At 46.2% G+C, this 23,180-nt stretch overlaps 1 protein-coding gene across 1 annotated transcript in view; it reads right to left on the bottom strand.

The window, feature by feature from the left end:
• Positions 1 to 23,180, bottom strand: part of Igf2r (insulin-like growth factor 2 receptor) — a gene marked incomplete in the record, with an annotated part of 119,845 nt that overhangs the window by 66,763 nt on the left and 29,902 nt on the right. The window contains 7 exon segments of the mRNA XM_013517350.1: positions 5,702 to 5,805; positions 6,614 to 6,776; positions 6,986 to 7,148; positions 10,737 to 10,842; positions 13,435 to 13,564; positions 15,832 to 15,964; positions 22,438 to 22,536. Of these exon segments, the coding sequence (XP_013372804.1) occupies positions 5,702 to 5,805; positions 6,614 to 6,776; positions 6,986 to 7,148; positions 10,737 to 10,842; positions 13,435 to 13,564; positions 15,832 to 15,964; positions 22,438 to 22,536 (898 nt within the window).

Consider the following 23,180-nt stretch of genomic DNA (forward strand, 5'->3'; position numbering starts at 1 on the left):
CTCTCCTGCTTCAACACTCGAGGGCAGACTCTGTAGAGAACTTGGGGATTACAGTGCCATCTACAAAGCTTTGTTGGGAGTGGCTGAAGCTGGAAATTGGTCATGTGAGAGGGCAGGACAGAGCCAGATACCCCAGTCTAGAGAAAAGCATCCTGCCTGGACAACCTAGTCATTCGTCACTAGGCAACCTTGTGCCTCATGATACTAACTTTGCAAAGGTATAAATAAACACCCCTACTGTTGTTGTTAAGCCCTCTTACCCACCCGGTAAAGAGGCCTCCACCTGACCCAGCTTTTGTCTCTTGTCTATCTCTTCCTCATTCCTGCTGCCATTCCTCCCTGTGGTACACTGCTCCTTCCAGGGTACACCGGTACACCGAGAGACCCATGAGTCCCTACAAAGCTTCACTCAAGATAAACCCTCCCCATCGTGGTAGAGCAGCATCAAGAAGACATCACAGAAAGCTGTGCACAACACCGTCAGGGAAAAGCAGAGACTATCGACACATGTGCTGGTGACAAGGCGGGGCTGCTATCAACCTTCAACACACAAGGGGGTGCTCAGAAAGCAAGACAGAGCCCAGAGCTCTGGTCCCCAGAGCGCCCCACTGACTAACGACAAAACTGTGTGCATCGTGAGTTCCCTGGGACTCTTCCCTACAATGGAAGCAAAAGAACTGAGAACACCTGTGGTGGCTCCAATGGAAGAAGTGTTCTGAGTCCACCTCAACCCCATTAAGCTCAAGGCACCCCTCCAACACTACCAAAGTCTGTGACCTGCCAATATGTGACACTGTCTATGACAGCCACCTGGAATCAGCAGATACCTCCTCCCACACCCACACCAGTTTCCTACCCATCAGTCAAGACACCTCAGCTCTCGTCTGAAAATCCACTCTTCATGGGCCACTTCCCTACCCCATATGCCCTGGGCTTCACAGACACTGCTGAGCCTGCCTACTGGAAATCCTGTCCCTCACCTTTCCCACTGATAGGCAGCTGGTATAAACCTCCTCTTTCTGTACCCCTGATGGTTTCATAATCCTTGCCTGAGGCTCCCACATGATCAGCCTGCCTCTCTGAGGTCATAAGGTTTGGATTCTCATTTCTATTAAATTTTGGATGCTATTATCTTTAGGTGAGTATAATGCCAGCAACGGCAGCTAACCTCTAATGAGCACAGCCTGAGCCAGGTGCCTAGCTAAAGGTCTCCTATGGTTTCACAGCTACAAAGAAGGGGAGCCAGAGTTAAATCCCACTGGTAGAGCCCCAGGCTCAAGCTCATAACCATAGAACAGGACCTCGCACTCTACTGTGGGACTACTTTTCTTCTTTTTTTCCCCGGCTCACGTACGTATGCATTTTTTTTTCCTCCTGTGTTTTTGTTGATGAATTGTTTGGTTCTGTATTTAATAATTACCTGAAGCCATTCTCTTCAAGAAAGCATGACCCCTACCTTCCTTTCCCAGGCACAGTCCATGACCCAGAGGCCACTCTCAAGTAGGACCCTCTTGCCTATGTGTGCCTAGTTCAACAGCCACAACATTCACTTTCCTGTTTCTAACGTGGCCATATAATTTGGTTTAGTCCTACTGGATCTGCAGCTTAAGCCTACTATTTGGAAGACTTTTTTTTGAAACATTCACTGTGTTTCTTTTACCAGATAAGCTACATCTCCAGCCCTTCATTATTTTTTTTTAAAGATATGGTCTAACTAAGTTGCTCAGGCTGGGCTGAAACTTGCAATTGTCCTGCCCCAGCTTCTCAGAGTCCTGGTTTATACACCTGTGCAAAGGATTGAACCCAGGGAGTGCTGAGCCATACCCTCAGCCCTTTTCCTTGTCTTACTGTGAGACAGGGTCTTGCTCAATTGCCCAGGCTGGCCTCAAACTTCCGACCCTCCTGCCTCTCACCCTCCCAAGTCACTGAGATTACAGCACGCACCATGCAGCCGGCTTTAGGCTACTTTTGAGCTGGTTTTATCACCTGAAACCAATGATCCTCAGGGATCTGAAACAACCACTGGGCTTCATCTCCTCTATACGCTCATTTAATTCCTCAAGACATTTTCACACACTTTTAGGCTAGGACTCCCTCTACAAATGTTCCTTACCGAAACTACAGCTAAGCCTCCAGTGATCACTCACCCTGCAGGGAGTCACTCCTGTCCACCCAGCAACAAGAGCTGTTCACCTCTCCCTCATGCACAGACTCCAGGTGCTAGCCTGACTCCCCAGGCTCTGGTTTGCTCCCTAACAGTGTCTGGCTTCCACCTCCAGTGGGAAGAGAACTCTCCCAACAAAACTAACAGTGCTCTACAGTCACTCTTCCATTAGTCTGTGGCAACGATGCCAAACTCCTTCGTTTTCCTCAAAGTACGCAGTAAGCTCCATTTGCCAGGTCTCCTGCCTGTCAGGTTGGGCCAACTGACTTCACTCTGGATCACTGAAAGAAAAGAAAATGCTGCTCCCATTCTGCAGAGTTTAGAAGATAGCAATACAAGACAGAAAGAGCACAGGTCGTCAGGCCCCATGAAGCAGAGGCCTCACTTCCAGTCCTGTCCCCAACAATTTGCACTAATCTAAAAGAAATGTATCTTAACCTACTGAGCCACTTAAACTTGTGAATAGTTTTATTTGTTTACTCTTCTCAAAAAAATTACCTGTTAGCCTCATTTGACAGAATCACCATGGCATCATCTTACAGCAAACTAGATGTAAGTGACTAACACCAATGATAAACAATATCATGGCTAAAAGAATAAATCTATGCATCTCTGTGTCTTGAAAATGCATGAACCTTCGATTCATAAGCATAAGTAATTCCTAGAAGTCCAACTTGAACTATAAAACATACCAGCCTGCATGACACAGCCAATTAACACCCACTTGTATCCAAAAATACATTTCACGTCCCCAATAAAAACAGACTGCACCAAAGGATTTTACCTAAAACTTCTATTCAAATTTGAATGAAATAACTTTAGAGTGATAGCATGCTCAAAAATATGGCATACTGAATCACAGATTGGGAAGGAATTGTAAATACTTTATAATGCCCAAGAGGAGTCTTAAAACTCACTACCCAAGCACCTAATACCTCTCTGTGCAGGCTCCTTATGACAACCTTGTAAAACATTGATTTTCTTTTTTTTTTTTGGTACCAGGGATGTGTTCATTGTATCAGGTCTGCCAATGGTATTCAGGTCACAGAATGAAATGTCCTTACTGGGCACTGGGACTGGGGGATTCAAACCCACCCATTTCCTTGGGTTCGTAAGAAGCAAACTGAAGGGCATGGAAGGGTGATTAAGGTATGCACATACACAGATCTGCCAGAATGAAACCCATCAATCTGTATGACTAATACGCACGAATAAAAAATGTGGAGGGGATGTTTTTAATGAGGCAAATCTGGCAGAGTGATCAGCACATATGCCTCCACTGTAATACAGTCCACCCTTACATTTGAAAACTTTTATAATACAATAGAGAAAAGGGAAAGAAACAGCCTTTGGCATTTGTTTGCAGCCCAATTCATTCAACCTTCACTTTCCAGGGTCAGCTCCTCACGGCACACAGTCTCTCCTCTGAGCTGTGCTTACATCCCTCCTCACCTCCCTCAGCCTGTCTGCCTCTCCTGGGGTCTTCACTCTCACCTCCCAGCACCCAGAAGTGAGGGGGCACATGTTCAAAGACCTCGGCTCAGGCATCAATAAAAGTCTTGAGGCCGAGATATGGCTCAGTGGCACAAGTGCCTGCCTGGCAAGCGCAAAGTCCTGAGTTCAATTTCCGGTACCAAAAAAAAAAAAAAGATAAGAAAACTTTGAACAGAGCAGCAACACAGGAGACGTGACAAGATCAGGAGACTCCGACGAAAGAGGCTGACTGGCAGTGCAGCAGCCCAGGCTGGCAGGGGACAGGACAGTTCATGAGGGCCAAGACCCAGGCCGAGGGCCTAACAGCTGGGACAGGGATAAAGAAGTAGGCTGCATTCCCCAGACACTGGGGACACAGAGCAGAGGGAGTGGGGATGAGAATTCAGAGGTGGAATCCTTACAATGGGTGCAGAACTGACGAAGTTGAAGAATAGAGATGACGAACCTGAGGAGGGGCAGGGCACGCACAAAGCAACTGTGACTCCTCATCATATACATCAGAGATACATCCAGCCTTTCTGAGATGCCCTGGACCTCACACTGCATCTAGATGGAGCCAGCTCCCCGCAGGACATGGCATGCAGGCCTCCCTTGCCTCTCCAGGCCCACATCAGCATGCAGCTACCACCCTGCACCCAAGTTCCTGCCTGTGAAGACCCTGAGTCCCAGGCCTCAGGTCCCAGGGCCAACTCGGGCCCCTGGCTTGTCACTCCTCATCCTGCAGCTGAAGCAGTCCCTCCTCCTCTGAGAAGCCTGACGCATGGCTGGCCCAGAAACAGCCCACGCTGGCTTCAGGACCTCAGTGAAAGGCAAGGTGGTGGCACTTGGCAGGAGCTTGATCCTGACTACAACACCCTGCACTTCAATGGAGCCCTCCTTTCTCTTGGCTTCTCAACTGTGTATCCCCAAAGGTCATTTGTTACCAGGCACTAAAAATGCCTGTAAACATGAGTGGTAAGAAGTAGAATCCAAGGGCGTAGCAGAGCCATGCACAGGACAAAGAGGGCTGAATGCCACAGTAGAGCCTCCAAATGACAGTATGCAAGAGCTCTGTTGGCCTGCATATGTGACAAAGAGCCATCCCTGCTATATCACCTTGGCTCATTCTTTGCCTGTCTGCTAGCAAGTTTATGAGAGTTCAGCACTACAATTAATCCCACCTTCTCCAGGCACAGCTGAGCTTCCTGCACAGGTGCCTCTTCAAGATCCTAGAGTGAATCACGTAGGAACAGGCCCCACGAGCACACTGCCACGGAAACACACACAGCAGAGAAGGAGACAGAAAGACCCATCTTCAGGGTGGGGCAGCCACGTGTGGCCAGGTCAGGCACACAGACCAGGCTGGAAACCAGGCTGGCCCCAGACTGAGAGCTCACTGCAAAGGTGGGACAGCCATGGGGAAACATGGAGAACGGCAACCAGTCCACAGACGGGATAGGTGCTGCTGCTTCTGCAATCCCATCACCTCTCTCAGGAGCCAAATGTGACTGAAATCTTCAAGACATGCAAGGCAGCACAGTAACTCAAGACTGCTTCTTATAACAACCTGGAGAAGCCACACCTTCTGCCAAAACTTGCCCAGTGGCATTCTGCAATCCTCACACCCAAACTCCACCTCAGGGTCACTATTCTGCAAAAAGGGTTATCTTGTAACTCATGATGGGAAAGAAGAGACACCCACTTGAGGCTGGTGAGTGCCTCCACCTCGCTGGGGCTGTCCCGGCTGCAGTGTGTGCACCCCAGAATGGAGGGCAGAAACTTTCTCTCAGCAAGCTCAGGGCTGGGCCTGTCCCCAAGACAAACACAGAGAGCAGAGTAAAACAGAAACAGGACGTATGTGTTGTTGGGGCAGGGAAGATATTACTCCAACCCAGTCTGGGGACAGAAGTGGCCAGGTCCAAAGGAAGGTATCTGAGTGCTCTACTGAGTGTTCTACTTCCAAAAGAAGATGCATGCGCCTGTGTGTGCATGCACACACACATACACACATACATGCACGTCCTCTGATGCGAAAAAGTAGGGGCTGAGCCCCTGCACACTCACCTGCAGTTTTATTACACTCAAAGTTGATGACACTCATCCGCTGGAAGCCTGAGCTGCACTCCTCACCTCCAAAATAGATCAAGGTGAGGTCTCCATCAGAGTACCTAGAGTTTTGTGAATATGCAAATGTGTTTTATAGAACCAAGAAACAAACTTGAATTTTTAAAAATTGCTACATTTAGCCTTTTGCATGCCATCAACAAATCATGACTGACATAAAACAGCGAGCTCTCCAGCCAGCTGGGGGAAACATCCTAGAAAATGAGCTCCAACTGCACAGGCTTCAAATAACAATGGGCTGCAGGAAAATGCTGACAGGTTTTGCTGCAAGTACAAAGACTTCTCTTGCTCTCACTTTTAGATTTCATACAAAATAAATAAAGCCCAAGGATCAGGCAGATTTTTTTAGTCACCGCCGTAAGTATAGTCTTACCTGAAGGACTCTGAACAAGACTTATTTCACAAAACTGCCTTAACATGCTTTAGTGATAGTACCCACTGCAAGAATGCACTAAATAGGTCAAAAGAAAGGTAGAAATCATCTGTTCAGCTGCTTATAATCCTCAAACTACCAGAGAAGTCAAAAACATAAATTTTTAAATACAGATGCTAACTGTAAACTAGTTAAGTAAATTTCCTACACTACAGTTCCTCACACACAACAGATTTACAAGACAAACAGTTCTAACGATGCACTTTTACTGTAAAGTCAGGAAAAGCACCCAGCTGCTAAATGACAAATGGTAACAGGCCTAAATTACAGAGTGCTGGTTTTGCTGACTTTCTTGCACTTGGGCAAAGTGGGAGGAGGAAGGGGCCTGGACTGAATGATGTCTCATGAGCACACACACAATGCATTTGACAGCCACGTGTGTGCACATGTGCACGCACACACGGGGGCCGCTGACTCACCGGAGTGTCTGGTTCTGTGGCCTTCCCGCTATCTTGACTTGAGTAGAGTCAGTCTTCTTTACTTGACAAACTGCAGCCTCTTTCCTATTACAGGACGGGGACTTAGCCTCTCCACAGACATTTAAATAAAATACATATTCTTTTCCATCGGAAGTATAGGACCCTACAGAAGGGAATAACCAAGAAGGGCTGTTTGCAATGACAACTGTCCCAAAGTGAAGTATTCCAGCAGTCCAACACAGATCCCACTTCCAAATCCAGCCCAGCGGAGCCTGAGGCAGTACCCTCAACTCCCTGGGCCACCTAGCTCCCTGCCCTCCCCTTCTTCCTAAGTAGCACCAAAAGCCGCACCAACCACAGGCACCTGCTCACCTCCAGCCTGGGTAAGAGGTCTGAGGTCAACAGTGATGTCATGCTGCCTGCTGCTCAGGGCACAGGTGCTGCTCTCCAGGTAGTCCCTGTGGCAGGCGTACTCGGTGATCCATTCAACTTCATAGCGGCAATTGGACTTGGCAGTGAGCTTGGGGAGAGTGCCCTATTGGGAACAATGGAGAAGGGGTAAAAGAAAGTTTTCAATGCATATTAAATGCAGATTTTCCGTGCTTTTGAAAAGCTCCGTGGGTGTTGGGTTTTTACATTTTTCTGTTCCGGATATTTGAATCATAATTCCCCATCATGCATTTTGATGTATGCTATATAACACCTCCATCTACTTTTACTTTTTTTAATCTGTTTTTAACTTTTTTTTTGTATTCAACTTATAGCAACACCACTGACTTGTAACTGCACTCCCTTTCTGATCACCTTCACAGTGCACTCAAGCGTCAGCCCACAGACCCACACTGAACTCAGTATCACCTGAGAATCACTATAACCTTGGCAAGCAGCAAGGCGTGATCAGGGGTGTATGGCCAACATCAAGTAAACAGCTGTATGCATGCAGGGAGATGGTCTACAGGCCCTTTCTAAGGCTGACAAAGGGGACTGGCACCGCTGCACCCGTATTCAAATCTACAGGGTTGGGAAGACACAGGTACCACCCAAACACAAGTCCAGATTTTGCCACCATTATGGTTTCTATCTAGATGTTCCCCAAGATCCTCACATGTTCACGTGCAGGGCTTTTGGACGGTCACTGGACCATAGGGCACTAAAGCTAACTTGCTGTTAGGAGGTGGTCCCGGTTAGAAGCACTCACTAGGACCTGACCTGGAAGAGTACAATCTCCCCTAAGCTCTTCCCTTCTCTCTCTGCTTCCTGGTTGCCATAAGGTAAGAGCTTTCCTCTGCTACTCCAGTACTACAGTCAGCCAACCACGGACTATAAGTGTGAGCCAAAATAAACCACCCCTCCTTTAACTTGTGGGCACTGGGTATTTTGTATCAGTGACCAAAAAAAGTGACTAAGACATCCGCTATTCTCCCTTCACAACTAGGGACACCTACACACATCTTCAGTGTGAACTATGGAGGGTTCTGATGACATCCAGGCTCCCTAGAGAGCCATCACTTCTTTTTAACCTTCTTTGGAAGAAATACCTCACCAGGAAGAGTTGCCTAGGGGCTTATGGCACTGTCAATTCTGTATTTACTGAGCTCCACTACAGGTCAGTCACAATACCAATGCCAGGTTTACAGCAGGTCACACGATGAGTAAGACACACAGCTACAGACTACAGACTCTACACACACACACACACACACACACACACACACACACGTCTGACTCAAAACTGATGCTGTTCCTGAGCTCAGTGCGTGTGTCTCCCACAAAGTGACACACAGCCATATCCTAAGTGAAAGAACCTAGCACCAGAAGCCAATATAGTAGGCTACACTTAAGTAAGGATTTGTAAGAGGCAAAGCCACAGAGACAGACAGTAGACTCAAGGTTATGTAGCTGCCAGGACAAAGTGGCCACGGACTGTGACTGCCGGTGGGCACAGGTTTCTCTTTGGGATAACGGAAGCGTGGTGAAGGTGGCACAGCTCAGTACAAACACTCAATCCCACTTAAATGGGTAGACTTTACAGGGTGTGAACTGAATGAAGCCTTTTTTAGAAGAACTAGAGACAAGCCAATGTCTACTAAATATCAGCTGCCAAAAGCATTCAACAAGCCAACAGAGATGCTTAAATAAACCCTGTAAGTACTGCCATATCCAGGCATGCGTACCACAAGCTCTGGCCAAAAACAGTTCTGCTGGAAACAGAACCTTCCCCCTCAGGAATAATACATCAGCCTCCTCTCCAAACACCAAGAAATGATTCAAACCCTTTGGAGGAAAAAAGAGAGAAACTCTCAATTCTTTTATTTTTAATTCTTTATTTTTGTCTTTTTGAAACAGAGCTTTGCTATGTACTTCAGGCTGGTCTTGAACTCACTTTGTAGTCCAGGCTAGCCTCAAACTCACAGTGATCCTCTTGCCTCAGCCTCCTAAGTGCTGGGATTACAGGCGTGCACTACCACACCCAGCCCAATTCTTGTAACTTGGTGTAAAATGATTATTAGCAAACACAGAACAAACAAATGGGAAAACTAAAGAAAGAAAGAAAAAAAAGAACAGTACCAAGATGTTAATACAAAAGACTTCAATAGGTACAACTGTAAGGTATAATTAAATATTCCTCCGCATTCGATTCAGAACTAGCTCCAGACAGCAAGGTCTCATTAGGCTGACATCACAAGGACACGGGAGGCTGGGAAGTGAAGTCTGGGAAGCTGAATTTGGACTCAATTGGTGTCCAGGTCCACATATATCAAACAGGCCAGGGGCCAGCCTGAAACCAGAGCAAATTCCACATTTGTTTCGGGGAAGGAGAGTGTGGTTTTCTGGCGAAAGAATTCAGGCCCTCCTTATTAGAATGGAAGAAACGAAGATAAGGCCTGGCCCCTTCTCCCAGGGCAGGACTCCTTCCCACTGGCATCCAGCTCCCTGCCCAGCCACTTCTACTACAAACCAACTTACACACAGGCTGCTGTACAAGGAGGGCTCAAGGCAAGTAAGACTCAGCCCTCACGGAGTTTTTAAGTGTGCTACAGACGTAGAAAACAAGCCGGGTTGAGGTGGTACAGGCCTGTAATTCCAGCACTCTGGAGGCCAAGGCAGGATTGCCACAAATTCAAGGCCTCCTTGGTCTACACAGTGAGTTCAAGGCCAGCCTAAACTATATAGTGAGGAAAAAAAAAAGATTTGGAAAACAACCAGAGGGGACTGGGCATGTGGTATGGCACCCACCTCACATGCACAGACCCTGAGTTAGATCTCTAGTATCACAAAAATAAAAAGCAGCAGGAGGACAGAGTGATAAATCTGCCTCTGAAGAGGGACTACAGGCAGGGCAGGGCTGTGGGGTACAAATTAGAGAAGATAAAGGCAATGAAACACCCCTGTAAGAAATCCCAGGCTTGAGGTTATACCTATAGTTTTTCAACTATTTTGTTAAAGTCAACCCAACAGAGCCAGGTGTGATTGTGTACACCTCTAATCTCAGTACTCTGGAGGCTGAGGCAGGAGGATCTCCACAAGTTTGAGGCCAGCCTGGACTTCACAGTGAGTTCAAGGCCCGCCTGAAGTACAAAGCGAGACCCTGTCTTAAAAAAAAAAAAACAGTGGTACCTCAGTGCACGAACTTGATGTGCTTGCTTTGGCAGCACGTATACCCAACACATGAACTTAATTCTTCCCACAGTTCTGTTCAGAAACCGAATTGGTTCAATGTTGACCTTACAGGGAAATTTGATTTGGTTCTTATCCAACTTGGTTTGTGACCAGAATTCTGGAAAGAGTTCAACTCGTGAACCGAGATGCTACTGTATCTCTTCATGATCCACTCAAAGACAAACTAGAACAAAATATCCCAACATCCCACAATGACCATACAAGCCTCTCCCAGCTGGGGTGACACACTCCCCTCTGCACAGAGCCACAGGGCACAGCCAGGGGCTCTCCAAGAAGCTGTATCGATCCTGGCATCTCCCTTCCTGGTCTGCAGCCCAAGACCTCTTTCGATGGTTCGCCCCTCCCTGCACCAGCCTGCCTGCCCCAAACCCAGATGGGTGGTCACTTAGGTAATTGGGGCAGAGCTTCACAGCTTAAATTCACCTTGTGACAAGCCACTCACCTCTCTCCGCTCAGAGGGACACACAAATGTTATCGTTACCGCAGGGTTATGACCATCACAGAAGTCTGGTTTTTCTGCCCCTTCTTTCACGTAAGTCAGGACAAGTCTGCAGAATCCACAGGGAGAAAGAGCGTTTCAAAAGTGCCAATTACACTTAAATTAACGCCATGCCCTGAGCAGGCAGCACATTCACCCAGAGGGAAGGTAACAGAACTAACAAACTATACAAGGAGCTAGACGATAAAATAACTATTTCATTTCCATTTTAAAAACTTAAAAGTAAACTTCAATGAGCACTATTGTTAAAACCAAAATAAAACTAACATATAAACAGAAAATACTAGAAGAGCTGTTTGAATAATAAAAACATTTTTTTGTAACCAAAACTGAGCACAACCAAGCAGGTCAAGTGCATTTTTGCCCACAAGGTGGCACAATCTTTTCCATTTTCTTCCCCCAGTGCTGAGGATTGAACCCTGGGCTTCTGCACTGATTTACATCCCCAGCCCCATCCCTAAGGTGCCCAGCGTGGACTTGAAGTTGCAGTACCCGTCATAGGCACCCAGAGTGCTGGCATTACAAGCATGCGCTGCCATACCCAGCTCTCTAAGAACAACTCTGGATACTGTTCACCCTGAAGACAAGCCAGCACACCTGCCCAGCAGTCACAGACAGGGCTTCTCTAGTGCCCAGCCCTGGTTAGAGGGCTCCTGTCCTCGCAAGAAAATGTGCCCACATATCCCACGCATGGCAACAGAACTATGGAAAACAGATGACCTACCTCTTCTACCAGACAAGCTCAAGCTTCTGCACAGTGCCCTCATTTCACCAAACCCTCGCCAGCCCACTCAGGAGACAGAATCAACAGTTTGTCACTCTGGACACTGTCCCTCCCCATCCTATGGTGACACCCGACCCCTTACAAATGTCAGCTGTGAATGTATTCGGAGACAGAGACTTTAAAGAGGTTAATAAGTGAAAACGAGGTTGGATGTGCGGGCCCCAATCCAAAGAGGAATCAAGGACATGGAGAGAGGAGGAGGAGAGCGCTGGGACACAGGAAGAAAGACAGCAGTCTAACAAGATAGGAGAAATGATGCCAGAGAAACCAACCCTGCTGACACCTTAACCATGGACTTCCGGTCTTTAAACTATGAGGGAAAAAATTCTCTTGTTTCAGCCAACTGATCTGTGCTACTTTCTTATGACAAACTGTGCAAATTTATACAGAAAATTCTCAACATTAGCCAATTTAGGTCACGCGCTAGTATTTTCTATGGGCAAAACTGCAATCTATTATTGCACATCATTCTTATAATCACCCCGGTTGTATACACACCACTGGCTCCAGAACAGAGCCAGGCAAAACCAGGAGTCCACCAAAAGCCCATAATACAGAGCAAAAATCAAAATCCCTGATCTATGTTCAGGATGTAGTCATATATAACATGTTGGAGAAAAACATAACCCTGCTGTTATGGTTGATACATTGTGTCAACTTGAGCAGTTTAGAAGCTTACCTAAGTAAGTCAGCAGTTCTACATTCTGGGTATACAGGACATGCCCTTACTCCTCTAGAATGTTGTTTATCACGTCAACTTGAAAAGTTTAGAAGTTTAACTAAGTGATTCGGCAGGGACCAGGGTCCCTCACTTTGTAAACATCCTCAACCTGTGCAGGAGTAGGGCAGAGAGATGGTGTGAGTGCTACACCCAACCAAGGGCAGGTGGCCTGCTTACAATATGAGGGAGGAAAAGAGGCTTGCTCCCTCCTCCCTTGTACTCTTGTTGCTTTTGTCTTCTGCTGCCTTGAACTACTGCCCCTGAACCAAGCCACCCTGCCTTGGAGCCAGCTGATTACAGACTGAAACCTCCACAAACTGTGAGCTAAATAAACCTCTCCTTCCTTAATTTTGGGTGTCGGGTATTTTGTCTCAGCAATGAGAGAAAAGCAACTAGATACCTGCCAGGTCCCACAATCTTCCACTGTGCTCCACAAGGCTGCACAATCAAGACATAAAGCCCATACAAGGGTGTGTATAACTTATTACCACTCTCTGCTGGGAACTGGGGTGCCCTTCATGCCCCAGCCAGAAGGAAATCCTGGAAGGTCACCAGCAAACTGCCTCCCATCTCTTACCTCCAAAGAACAGATAATTATGGATGCAAAATTAACTTCATGGATGACAGAGGAGGAAAAACCTGAGGAAGCATCTTAAAGCAGGTATGATCTCATGAAGCAACACAGGGATGTGCTATAAAATAGACCATAAGAGGTATTTTGACTGCTGAAGCTGGGTGTGGTGCCACATGCCTATAATCCCAGCACTCAGGGAAGCTGAGGCACAAGGATCACAAGTTTGCCCAACCTGGTCAACTTAGTAATCTAGCAAAACCCTGTCTCGAAATAAAAATAAGAAAGGGTTGGAGATACAGTTCAATGAGAAGGCCCTGGATTCAGTCTTAAATACTGCAAGGGAAGGAGGGAAAGGGAGAGACCAGGGTGGCTGGATCACAAAGGGAGTGAGCAATAACTAACCAGCTGATGTGATTCAGCAGTGCCTGAAGATCTTACACCTGTGAAGCAGCAATTGTGCAGGCCCATCCCAAGTCTGTAGGCAAGGGCTGCACCTGCCACTCACTAAAGATCAGCTACTGTGGGAAATAAATGCAAACCACTGAAGAGGCAGCACACTGACCTGTCCTTGCTTGCTAGCTTCAGCCCTTCCTTGGGCTGGCCAACGTCGAACGCCTGGTTCCCTCGCAGCAAGCAGGCAGCAGTCCCCACTGGACAGGCACGCAGCTGAGGACTTAAATCCCTCAAGGAGTCTGTAACATATCACACACTCTGTTAAAGCAGATGAAGGGTCAGAAGTCGTATTCAAAGCACACCGAGGTCCAGAGGCCCTGATAAAGTCTCCATCAGCTATAGTTAGAGACCGTGGGCCAGCCAGCTCTCTGGCCACACGAAGCTCAGGGGCAGGCATGCTGCACACTGAATGCAGACAGGGCCATGAACAGGGACCACTGCATCATTTGTACTTTACAGAATGTTCCCAACCTCTCCTGGAAGCCTACTAACCTTAGCTTCTCCTCTTTCAAGCAAGCTAGGAAGAAGCTAGAGAATGCAAGCACCCTATAGGAGTGGAAAGATTCAATCAGTGGAAAAAAACCATAAGAGTTCTGAGCTCATATCCTAGATCAACCCCCTCCCTGCTTTCATCTGATGACAGACTGGTCCAGCTGCCAGGGTGTGGGGAGGACTGATGATCAGAACTAATGAATGCATCCAGGACATGCCAAGCATAAGGGACCACACCAGGCTGGCTGTGATGACCACAGCTGGGAGTCTCCAGACCCTGCAGAACTGTCATCATGGCCGGCATCGTACACACTGTCAGACTTTCTCTACACATCTTCCGCTTGGCTGAAAACTCCCAGGGAGCAGGACTTGGTATGCTAAAGGCGGTAGTGCATCCCTCAAAGTAGCATGCAGCATTTAGGAAGGAGTGATGGCCTAAGAGCACTTCCCCGACCTTACTTGCTTTACAGGTCAAGAGAGTAGAGGGTCACCTGCCGCTAGCTAACAAACAGGGAAGCAAACCCTCAGCTTCAAAGCCCTCCAAGCAGGGCGATAACACACTGTCTTACTTGGTGTCCATTTGACTCCACACACCTTGTGTGCTGCACCAGGCTTCTGCCCTCAGTGGGACCACTGGGGTACCCGAAAGCTAGTGCCTGATACACAAAAATGAACAGAGTCACAAACCTAAACTAGGGTTTGAGGGTTACATCCGAAGTCAGTCTGAGGCTCGGGCAATTTCCTGGGGATGGAGAATGTCTGAGCCAAATAGATGCAGAGAGACACCATACAACACGATACAACCATCTAAGGACAAAGTCACTAAAATTCTACCCAAGTTGCCTGTAAACTGGAAAGAAAATAACTTTCATAAAGAAATGTCCAGTGAATTCAGATGACCTTCAAAAGGATAAAGAAGCAGAAATATAAATGTCTGCTAAATCAAAACATACTGTTTCAGAAGCCAGTAATCTCCAAAATTCTTAACTTTGTAACCAAAATGGAATTACCCATTTAGGACAAAGACTTTTCTACCAGCTTTTTCCCACAAGAACAGTAACAAGTACCCTTCGGACAGAAAGCATGACATGATAACCTGACACAAAAAGGTCTGCGTCAGACATCTATAATTCCAACACTCAGGAGGCTGAGGCAGGAGGAGCACCACAAACGCAAAGCCAGCCTGAACTACAAAGACAGACCCCATCTCAAAAAACAAAACAAAATAAAAAATTAAATCATCACTGGCCACTTCTGGTAAGCCATGTGTGAGGAATATTTAATACTTTTACCTTTAGAAATAATACACAAACAAGATGATATACATGTTTACGTCCAATTTAAAGAATCATGCACTGGGCTTATTTTTAAATTATTTTTCCAAATTTTCCAACGGGCAAAGTGTTACACACTGCATGAGAAACAGAAACATGATGAAAACACCCAAAATGAGCTGCTCGTTATCTACTCAGCACGAGTTACTCAGAGTCAGTCACTGCAGGCTACAGAGAACCAGCCCTGGCTGTAACACCCAAACCACGGCCCAAGAGAACCACAAAGCTAGGGAGCCTGGGAAACTAGCAGGCTTGTTTAAAGCTTCAGGGCTCTGTTTAGATAAAGGTCATTTAGTACAGCCTTTGGTTATCCTACTAAAGATATCCATGCTTCACAACCACATACCAACACCTCCAATGTCACCCCTCAGGCTCTTTTACCCAGCCTGCAAACACACAGCAAGCTGGGTATCACCACAAAACCCTGAGACCCAAAGGTCTGTGGCAGGGAGAACACAAAGAAAGGACATACAGTTTAGGTAGAATTTGAAGGGTCAGAGCGGAGGCAGTCAGAATTTATGGAAAAGGTCTCTAGTTAAACAAAGAACATCTTTCAAGACAAAAGTTTTCTTAGAGAGCTTAACTGGTGTCATAGATATCCACAATGGAATAGGGAAAAGGTGGAGTAAAGGCTTCAAAGCAATCCTTCACCATCCTCTCGTCCCCACAAAGCTTCTTACCTATGTCTCTACAGACGTTGATGAATAGAGAAGTGTCTGGGTCGGAGTCATCTACCAAATAGCCACCACTTATTTTGATCAGTGGATTTAAATCATGCTTCTTTAACTCTGTATCAAACACATAGCAGGGCACCTGGAAGAAAGGAGGAGAAAGACTGAGACAACATTCGTCACACCACTCACAGCGTGGGACTCGTGATCATATGAGCCTCTAGTCAGTGCCACACAGTGCTGGTCTCCATTCCTTACAGCTTACCAATGCAAAGGTGGCCAGTGTTTCTCCTGCATACTCAAGGGCTGTGTTTCTGGAATCATCTCCTCACATCTGCATCACTGGTTCTACTCTCTACTGGATTATTTCCCTTATTTACCACAATATCCACCACCTTACAGTGTCCCCCACCCATCCCTAAATCCCTCTCCACTATCATCCCATCTCTGAAATTTACAACACAATTCCTTGCATGGTCCCTCATCACTGTCTGCTCTCCCCTCACCTCACATTCTTTCCTGTTCTCTCTTAAATCCCTTCACAGCAGATCGCTGTCTCTTGCCCATCAAAGCCATGCCTGCAAGGGCACCAGTGACTTCCCTACTTCTGGCTCTGATGCTCATTTCTCAGCCTTCCCTTTCCTCTGTCTCCATGACACGTGATGCTGCTGACCATGGCCTTCTCCTGAAGCCCTTCCTTCTCTCTGCTTCCTAAAAACCCAAAGGCTTCCTTTTGCTCCATTGCTGATTCCTTCTCAGGCTCCTGGCATATTTCTCATTGCTCTTCTAACTAACTCTTACACATCAGACCTCTTCTCTATCTGTGTATGCTGGTCTCCTTGGTGCCCTCATCAACAGCTCTGAGCAGTTGCCTACAACCCTCAAACAGGTGCTGCTAGCCTTGACCTTACCCTACAGCTCCAATGGGAGAAGGTGCATTTGTGAGCACAGACTCAACAAAGAATGCTTGAGCACAAGCCCCTGCTGCTGACACTTAGTATGACCAGGAACAACCTGAACATCCATGCCAATAACAAAACAGTTCTATTTTTCCATGGATACATTTCCTAAAATTTTACCTTTTCCCCAAGGGTCAAATGAGAATAATAGAGTGATTATGTCACAGGGCTGCTACAGGACTGAGAGTCTTGGTGCGCGTATGGCTCTGGCACAGATCCTGATTAAGTCAACCCCAGCACTTCCGCTGTTATTTACCACCAGCATCCCACAGACACATGAAGCATAGCTAACATATGTAAAATGGGCCTTTGATTTCTCCCCCAAAACATGCTTATCCCACTGTTTCCTATCTCAGTAAATGGGACAATCATTCAACCAGTTGCCTGGGTCAAAACCATGGGGTTACCCTACACCTCTCCCTCGCTCACATCAAGTCCAACCACTAGCAAGTCCTTCAAATGAAGTCCTGAGCCCACTCACTTCTCATAGCCTCCACCACGCCCTCCCCTGTATGAACCACTGTAACCTGCCTGTAGCAGTATCTGAACTGGTCCACCTAGTTCCGGTTTATACAATCCCCTGTGTGTCCCTCACCCACATCCCCATGATCACAGGCTCACGCTTACAAAGTAAACTCAGGGTACATCTCTCCCCACTCAGAATAGCTTCCAACTACACAGAGAACAAAACCTAAGCTTCTCCAAGACCTCCAGCCTTGTCCCTGCCACTCCTCTTGCTCCATGTAGCCACACTGGCCTCTTGACACAGCTCTGCCCCCTGAAGCTGCAGCTCTCTCCCTCACTTCACCCAGATCTTCAGGGGAAATGTCACCTACTAGGCTCTCCGCTTATCTCCACTGCCTTACACAGCCTTCAGGCTGGGGATAATCAGATCCTGCCAGCTGCTGAGCTGTCCACTGCAACCATGGAACTGGGTTCCTTGAAGACAGGGCCTGTGTCCTAGCAGTTTTTTTTACCAAAGGAGATCAATGTAGAGAATGTAAGAGGAACTCAGTTAGTATCTGCTCGATAAAGCCTGGAGGGGAGTTTCTCCTGGGGTGTCTTCAGTCACGCTTACCCATTCTGATTTATGACCACACTAGCATCTCCAGGAACAGACTTTCGATTCTAAAAAGGTCAAGAAACCCATTGCAGGCGGCAAAACCCTATACTTTAAGAGTTTTACCTCTTTCTGAAGCGAAGCACGCAAGCATAAAGATGCACGCAGGGGTTAAAGAAAAAGGCCCCGATCACCAAGGTAACACCACCTACTGCCAAACTATGAGAAATGCCCCAGAAATTTTATTCCAAAATAATATAATGATACCATCTTAAGCAACCTAAAGAATATTCTAAAAATGTACATTCTCTGCAACCATTTCAAGGTAGTAGAGCTAGGTGTGGTGGTAAACTCCTAAAGTCCCAGCACTAGAGAGCTGAGGCAAGAAGACCATGCGTTTGAGGCCAGATTGTGACTACATAGCAAGTTTGGAACCAACCTATGATACCCTGTCTCATAAAATAATAAAAAAGTTTTATTATTTTTCCATGGATACATTTCCTAAAATTTTACCTTTTAGGCTGATGCAATTCACAGGCAGGTCTAGGTACAAAGGTTCACTGAATAATATTCAGCTTTTCAATTTTTCTGAGAAAGATGCTATCAAACCAGAAAGAAAGATTCAACACTGACCTTTTCCCCAGGTCTGACTGCAGAGATTTCAGAGAGAGAATACCAAACAACTTACACCTCCATAACCACAGGGGACACAGGAACTCTGGTCAACCAGATCCCTAAAGCAGAGTCTCCCAGGCCTGACAAGTTTCTCAAGCCCATTCTCTTGACAGATGAGGAGACTAGAGCCAACCCTATCAGAAGGAACAAACACAGAGACAAGCCACCCCTCCTACTTCCCCACACCTGGAAGAAGGGCAATGGGAAGAAAAGGTTACAAGTGCAGGCTATAACCAGGCTGCAGTCAAAAGCCATCACAAGCGTCCCTAATCCAGCACATCTAAAGCTTGTTCTCCTATAGCAACACCATACATACTGACTCACGAGGCTAGGATGGGAGACAAGAAGCAACTCCAAAGCCAGCCAAATGGAAACAAGCCTATGGTAGAAAAGGGAGAAGGGTGGTGCCCAGCAAGAGGAGACAGAGCCACCCAGGAAGAACTCATGATTCAGAAACTGGCTCCATTTCACCAGGACACCTGCAGGGTTCCAAGTCGGAAAATCACTAGATCCACGCTCAACACAGTTGGCAACCTCGGCTGTCTCACTGGCCCAGGAGCGCACTGGAGTGGGCACCAGAAAGTGTGTCGGCTGCTGGGGAGTGCTTCTCACTTCCTGCTTCACTGTGCAAGGCAGAGGAGAGACTGGCAGCCTCCCAGTCTGAGGAAGTGGCCAGCTGTCGGCCTTTCCACACTGAGCATGGCTGGCGCTGCTTTACACCTGCTGCCCTCTCGGGTGTCTTACGTAACTCTGGCGGGCCTGCCAGTTCTGCAACTGTAAGTGCTACTGTGACAGGGTGTGTACACAACGTCTTAAACAACTAAGCAAGGTGTGGTGGCGCATGCCTGTGAACCCAGCACTTGGGAGGCTGAGGCAGAAGGATCACCTGGGCTGCAGACTGCACTGAAGGCCACCTGAACTACAGAGAGCAATCCTGTCTCAAAAAACAAAACCAAAAAATCTTTAAACCCCTCCCAGAACCCACTGGATGAGCATTATAAAAACTGTCATTTTCTTTAAAAGGCAAATCATTCTAAATTTGACAGAGCAAAACTAATGAAGGAAATGAGATAAAAAGTAAGGTGTAAAAATAAAGGTTTCTCTGATACTAGCCCAATCAAGATTTTTTATGTATGATGAGCATTGTATAAGTACATAAAACCTTTTTTTTTCAAATTGTCATGTCATACCCTAAAAGGTGCAGTCACATCATACTGAAGACAGAAAAAAGATCATGTGCACTATGAAGATCTGCTAAAGGTGACAGCAAGAAGTTTTTAGAAGTCATTACACTCTAGAGTTCTTTCTAATTAATCTATCCTCATGAAAGAAAAAAAAACTGAGCTTCAGAATATGGATATATCCTCCATAGCATTAGTCTGTGGGCTCCCTGAAAGCAAGAATCATTTCAGAATTCAATGAAATTCTCACTGCTTTGTCTACAATATACTCTCAATAAATGAAACTAAATGAATAAAGCCCCAGCTGCAGACTATACCAGAAGAGATAATAATTGAGAACAAACTGCTAATATTTCTCATGCATCTTCATCAGCTTCTAAAAGAAACTGTTACTGCTTAAGAGAAAACCAGACTACACCTCTCCACTCCCACCTCAAAAGCTACTTAGAATAGAGTTCAGCACATGGTTTCTGCAAAGGGTCACAAAGAAAATATTTCAGGCTCTGTTGGTCACACAGGTCCTCTGTCACATATTTTTCATACGTGTTTGCTTTTCTGTAATCCTATAAAAACCATTCTTAGCTTTGGGACCAAGGGCCAGAGGTAGGATTTGGCCCGCTGGCACCTGTTCATGAATTCTGACCTACAGAAAATAAGCCGCCATTTGCTATTTTGAAAACAACTGTTTCCCAGGTGGTGGAAGATATAATTGTCAGCTCAGCATAGTGAGGTAAGAGGGAAACTGAGGGACACCAAAACAAAAGAGAAAACCATCTCACTCTCGGGTTGGGCAATCTGAGCCCACAAGAACTTCTGCAGGCCTGAGAGAGATCCAGGGCCTAACGGAAAAAGTAAGAGGGATGGAGCAACGATTCGAGACTCCTCCTGGAAACCCAGGAGCATTTCCCCTCCTCCCTCTGTCCAATAACAACTCTCCTCACTTCAGAGCGGGTAGGCAGGCAAGAAAGGAGAGGGATTCACTAACTTCACAGGGGGTGACTGCTCCCAACCAGCCCACAAGAGGGCTTTGGCTTTGAGGTGCTTTTCCTATCACCAACAGACATAAACAGCCGAACTTTTGAAAGTTAAGCAAAGTTTAACTTCGACACTATCTTGCAAATAACCTTAATTCTTTCCTCTTTAAAGTTTGTTTTTCATTGAAATATTCTCCATAGTCTTTTCTGGGAGGCAACATTTCATCTCTTCTATTTCAATGTGTCTTTTCTTTAGCAGATGGCCATATTTGAAAAATCAGTGATAATTTATCATTCATAAATTCATTTTCAAAAAGCAAACATACCTTTTTGCCCTTCATTTGGGCTTTTTTTTGAGACAAGGTCTCACTATGCAGTTCAGGCTGACACTGAACCCACTGCAGAGCCCAAGGTGGCCTCAAACTCACGGCGATTCTCCTGCCTCGGCCTCCCAAGTGCTGGGATTACAGGTGTGTGCCACCACACCCAGCCCTCTTAAACTACATGATATTAGGCTGCCAGAAAAAATTACTGATTGCTACCACTTGCTAGCTCCTAGCTTCCAATAGAGTCCAAAAAGAAAACTAATAGAGAACAGTGAGCAGAATCAGTGGCCTGAACAAGACAACCACTAAGATAGGCAGGGAGTTCAGCACTTCCCCTTGACCAGGGTAAGTGCAGAAGCAGAGCAATTCGAAGGGTTAGGCTGTGAAAGTCACCAAGGGTGACTTCACCAAGACACCCACTGTATATCATGGTGTCTGAAATTAATAACAACATCTATTATGTTCTTGCAAATCACTAAAAGTCGATTTTAAGTATTCTCAGCACGAAGTTTCACTAACTCAATTTAGGTGTTCCACAACATACACATATTTCAAAACATGATGTACACTGTATCTGAAGGGGGTAGAGGGAGAGAGGGGAAATAATCAGCTAATGAATGCCATCCAAGTAATACAGAGACACAGAGTAAATTACAGCAATAGTAACCTTTTCTCTGAAATGAACTGGCCAAAAATTTAAGGGGCAGGGCCACCTGGCCTGGATTTTCAATATATGTGAAAGCCACTCTAAGGCTGAGTAGGGATTCAACAACACAAGCAGACAGAAGGTGCTATCAGAGGGGGCCTACCACAGGTAGGAAGTCATGTGCCGAAAAAGGTCCACGATGGCGTCTATAAGTAAATACTCTAAATCCAGGCCCAGCCCTGTTTGCATGGCTTACTGAGTTGCATACCACCAAAAACAGAGAACTAAGATGTTGTATATGGGCAAGGCATTCTATTTCCAGTCCAGACCAAAAATCACACCCTCTGATATTTTAAATGTCTTGTCCCAAAAATAACCACCCAGCCAGGGATATAGCTCAGTGGTACAGCAAGTGCAAGGTCCTGAGTCCTATTCCTGGCACCAAAAATAAAAAATAATAAATAATAAAAATAAGAACCACCCCAGAAGCCAAGCATGGTGGTGTACACCTGTAATCCCAGGCCTTGGGAAGTTGAGACAGGGGGATTCCTGTGAGTTCAAGGCCAGCTTATGCTACAAGTGAGACCCTGCCTCAAAAAAGTTAGGAAAAAAAAAAACCCAAGATAAATTTTAACATGGTCTCTCTGTTCATCAAGTGGAGCTTGAAAACTAAAAATGATTTACATAGCACAAAACTGAAACCAGTGTTTCAAATCTTAAAGACTTCAAATTTTAAAGACTTTTCTGGAGTAGGCCTGGAACAGACTTCATAATCCCATAAAGTCCTTGGTTACCTCTTTATTTGCTTTAAATATGTCCTTCTTGCAGGCTGCAGTCGTTCTCCACTCAAAGTAATGAACACACTCTGTGGCGGTTACAAATTCAGGAGTTCCCTATTAAAAAAAAAAAAAACAGTTACCATGCCAAATACCATAAAAGTTTCTTTTTTAAAGTTAGGACATAGTAAAGGCTACCGAAGGGCTGGGGATTTAGCTCAGCAGCACAGCACCTGGCTGGCAAGAGCAAGGTCGTGAATTCGATTCCCAGTACAAGGGGGAAAAAAAAAAAGCTACTGAAAACAAAGGACCAGCAAAAGAACAGGGGAACAAAACCACTTTAGTTAAACGAGGTTATCAAGATGTTCTCAAACCAAAACTCTAGGAGACAAAGGCTTCCTGAAATCCTGCTGGAATCTGAGTAACTAGTCCAAATCTGCTCCAGTGCCCCAACTATGGAAATACAGTGAACTCACAGGAAGTAATTCTTGGAATCATCTACTTTCAAACTGCAAATGTTCTCTGCACCAAATGCTAACAAAATCAAAGCCAGAAAGTGTGACCTCATCTTCCTGTGCGGAGGCCCCTGCAATGAGCCCATCTGCACCTGAGAAGTCTCACAGGACCAGGGGCCCCACCCTGAGGCAGCGCCTCCAGTCAGACCACTACCAGAGCCAACTCTAGCCTGGCCAGACACCGGGCAGCTTTGTGGGCCACAGGGCATGGCAAGAATTAACTTCTACAGCCCCATGTACAGATCC

The sequence above is a fragment of the Chinchilla lanigera genome, unplaced genomic scaffold (assembly GCF_000276665.1).
Source record: "Chinchilla lanigera isolate Chin_1 unplaced genomic scaffold, ChiLan1.0 scaffold00038, whole genome shotgun sequence".
NCBI lineage: Eukaryota > Metazoa > Chordata > Mammalia > Rodentia > Chinchillidae > Chinchilla > Chinchilla lanigera.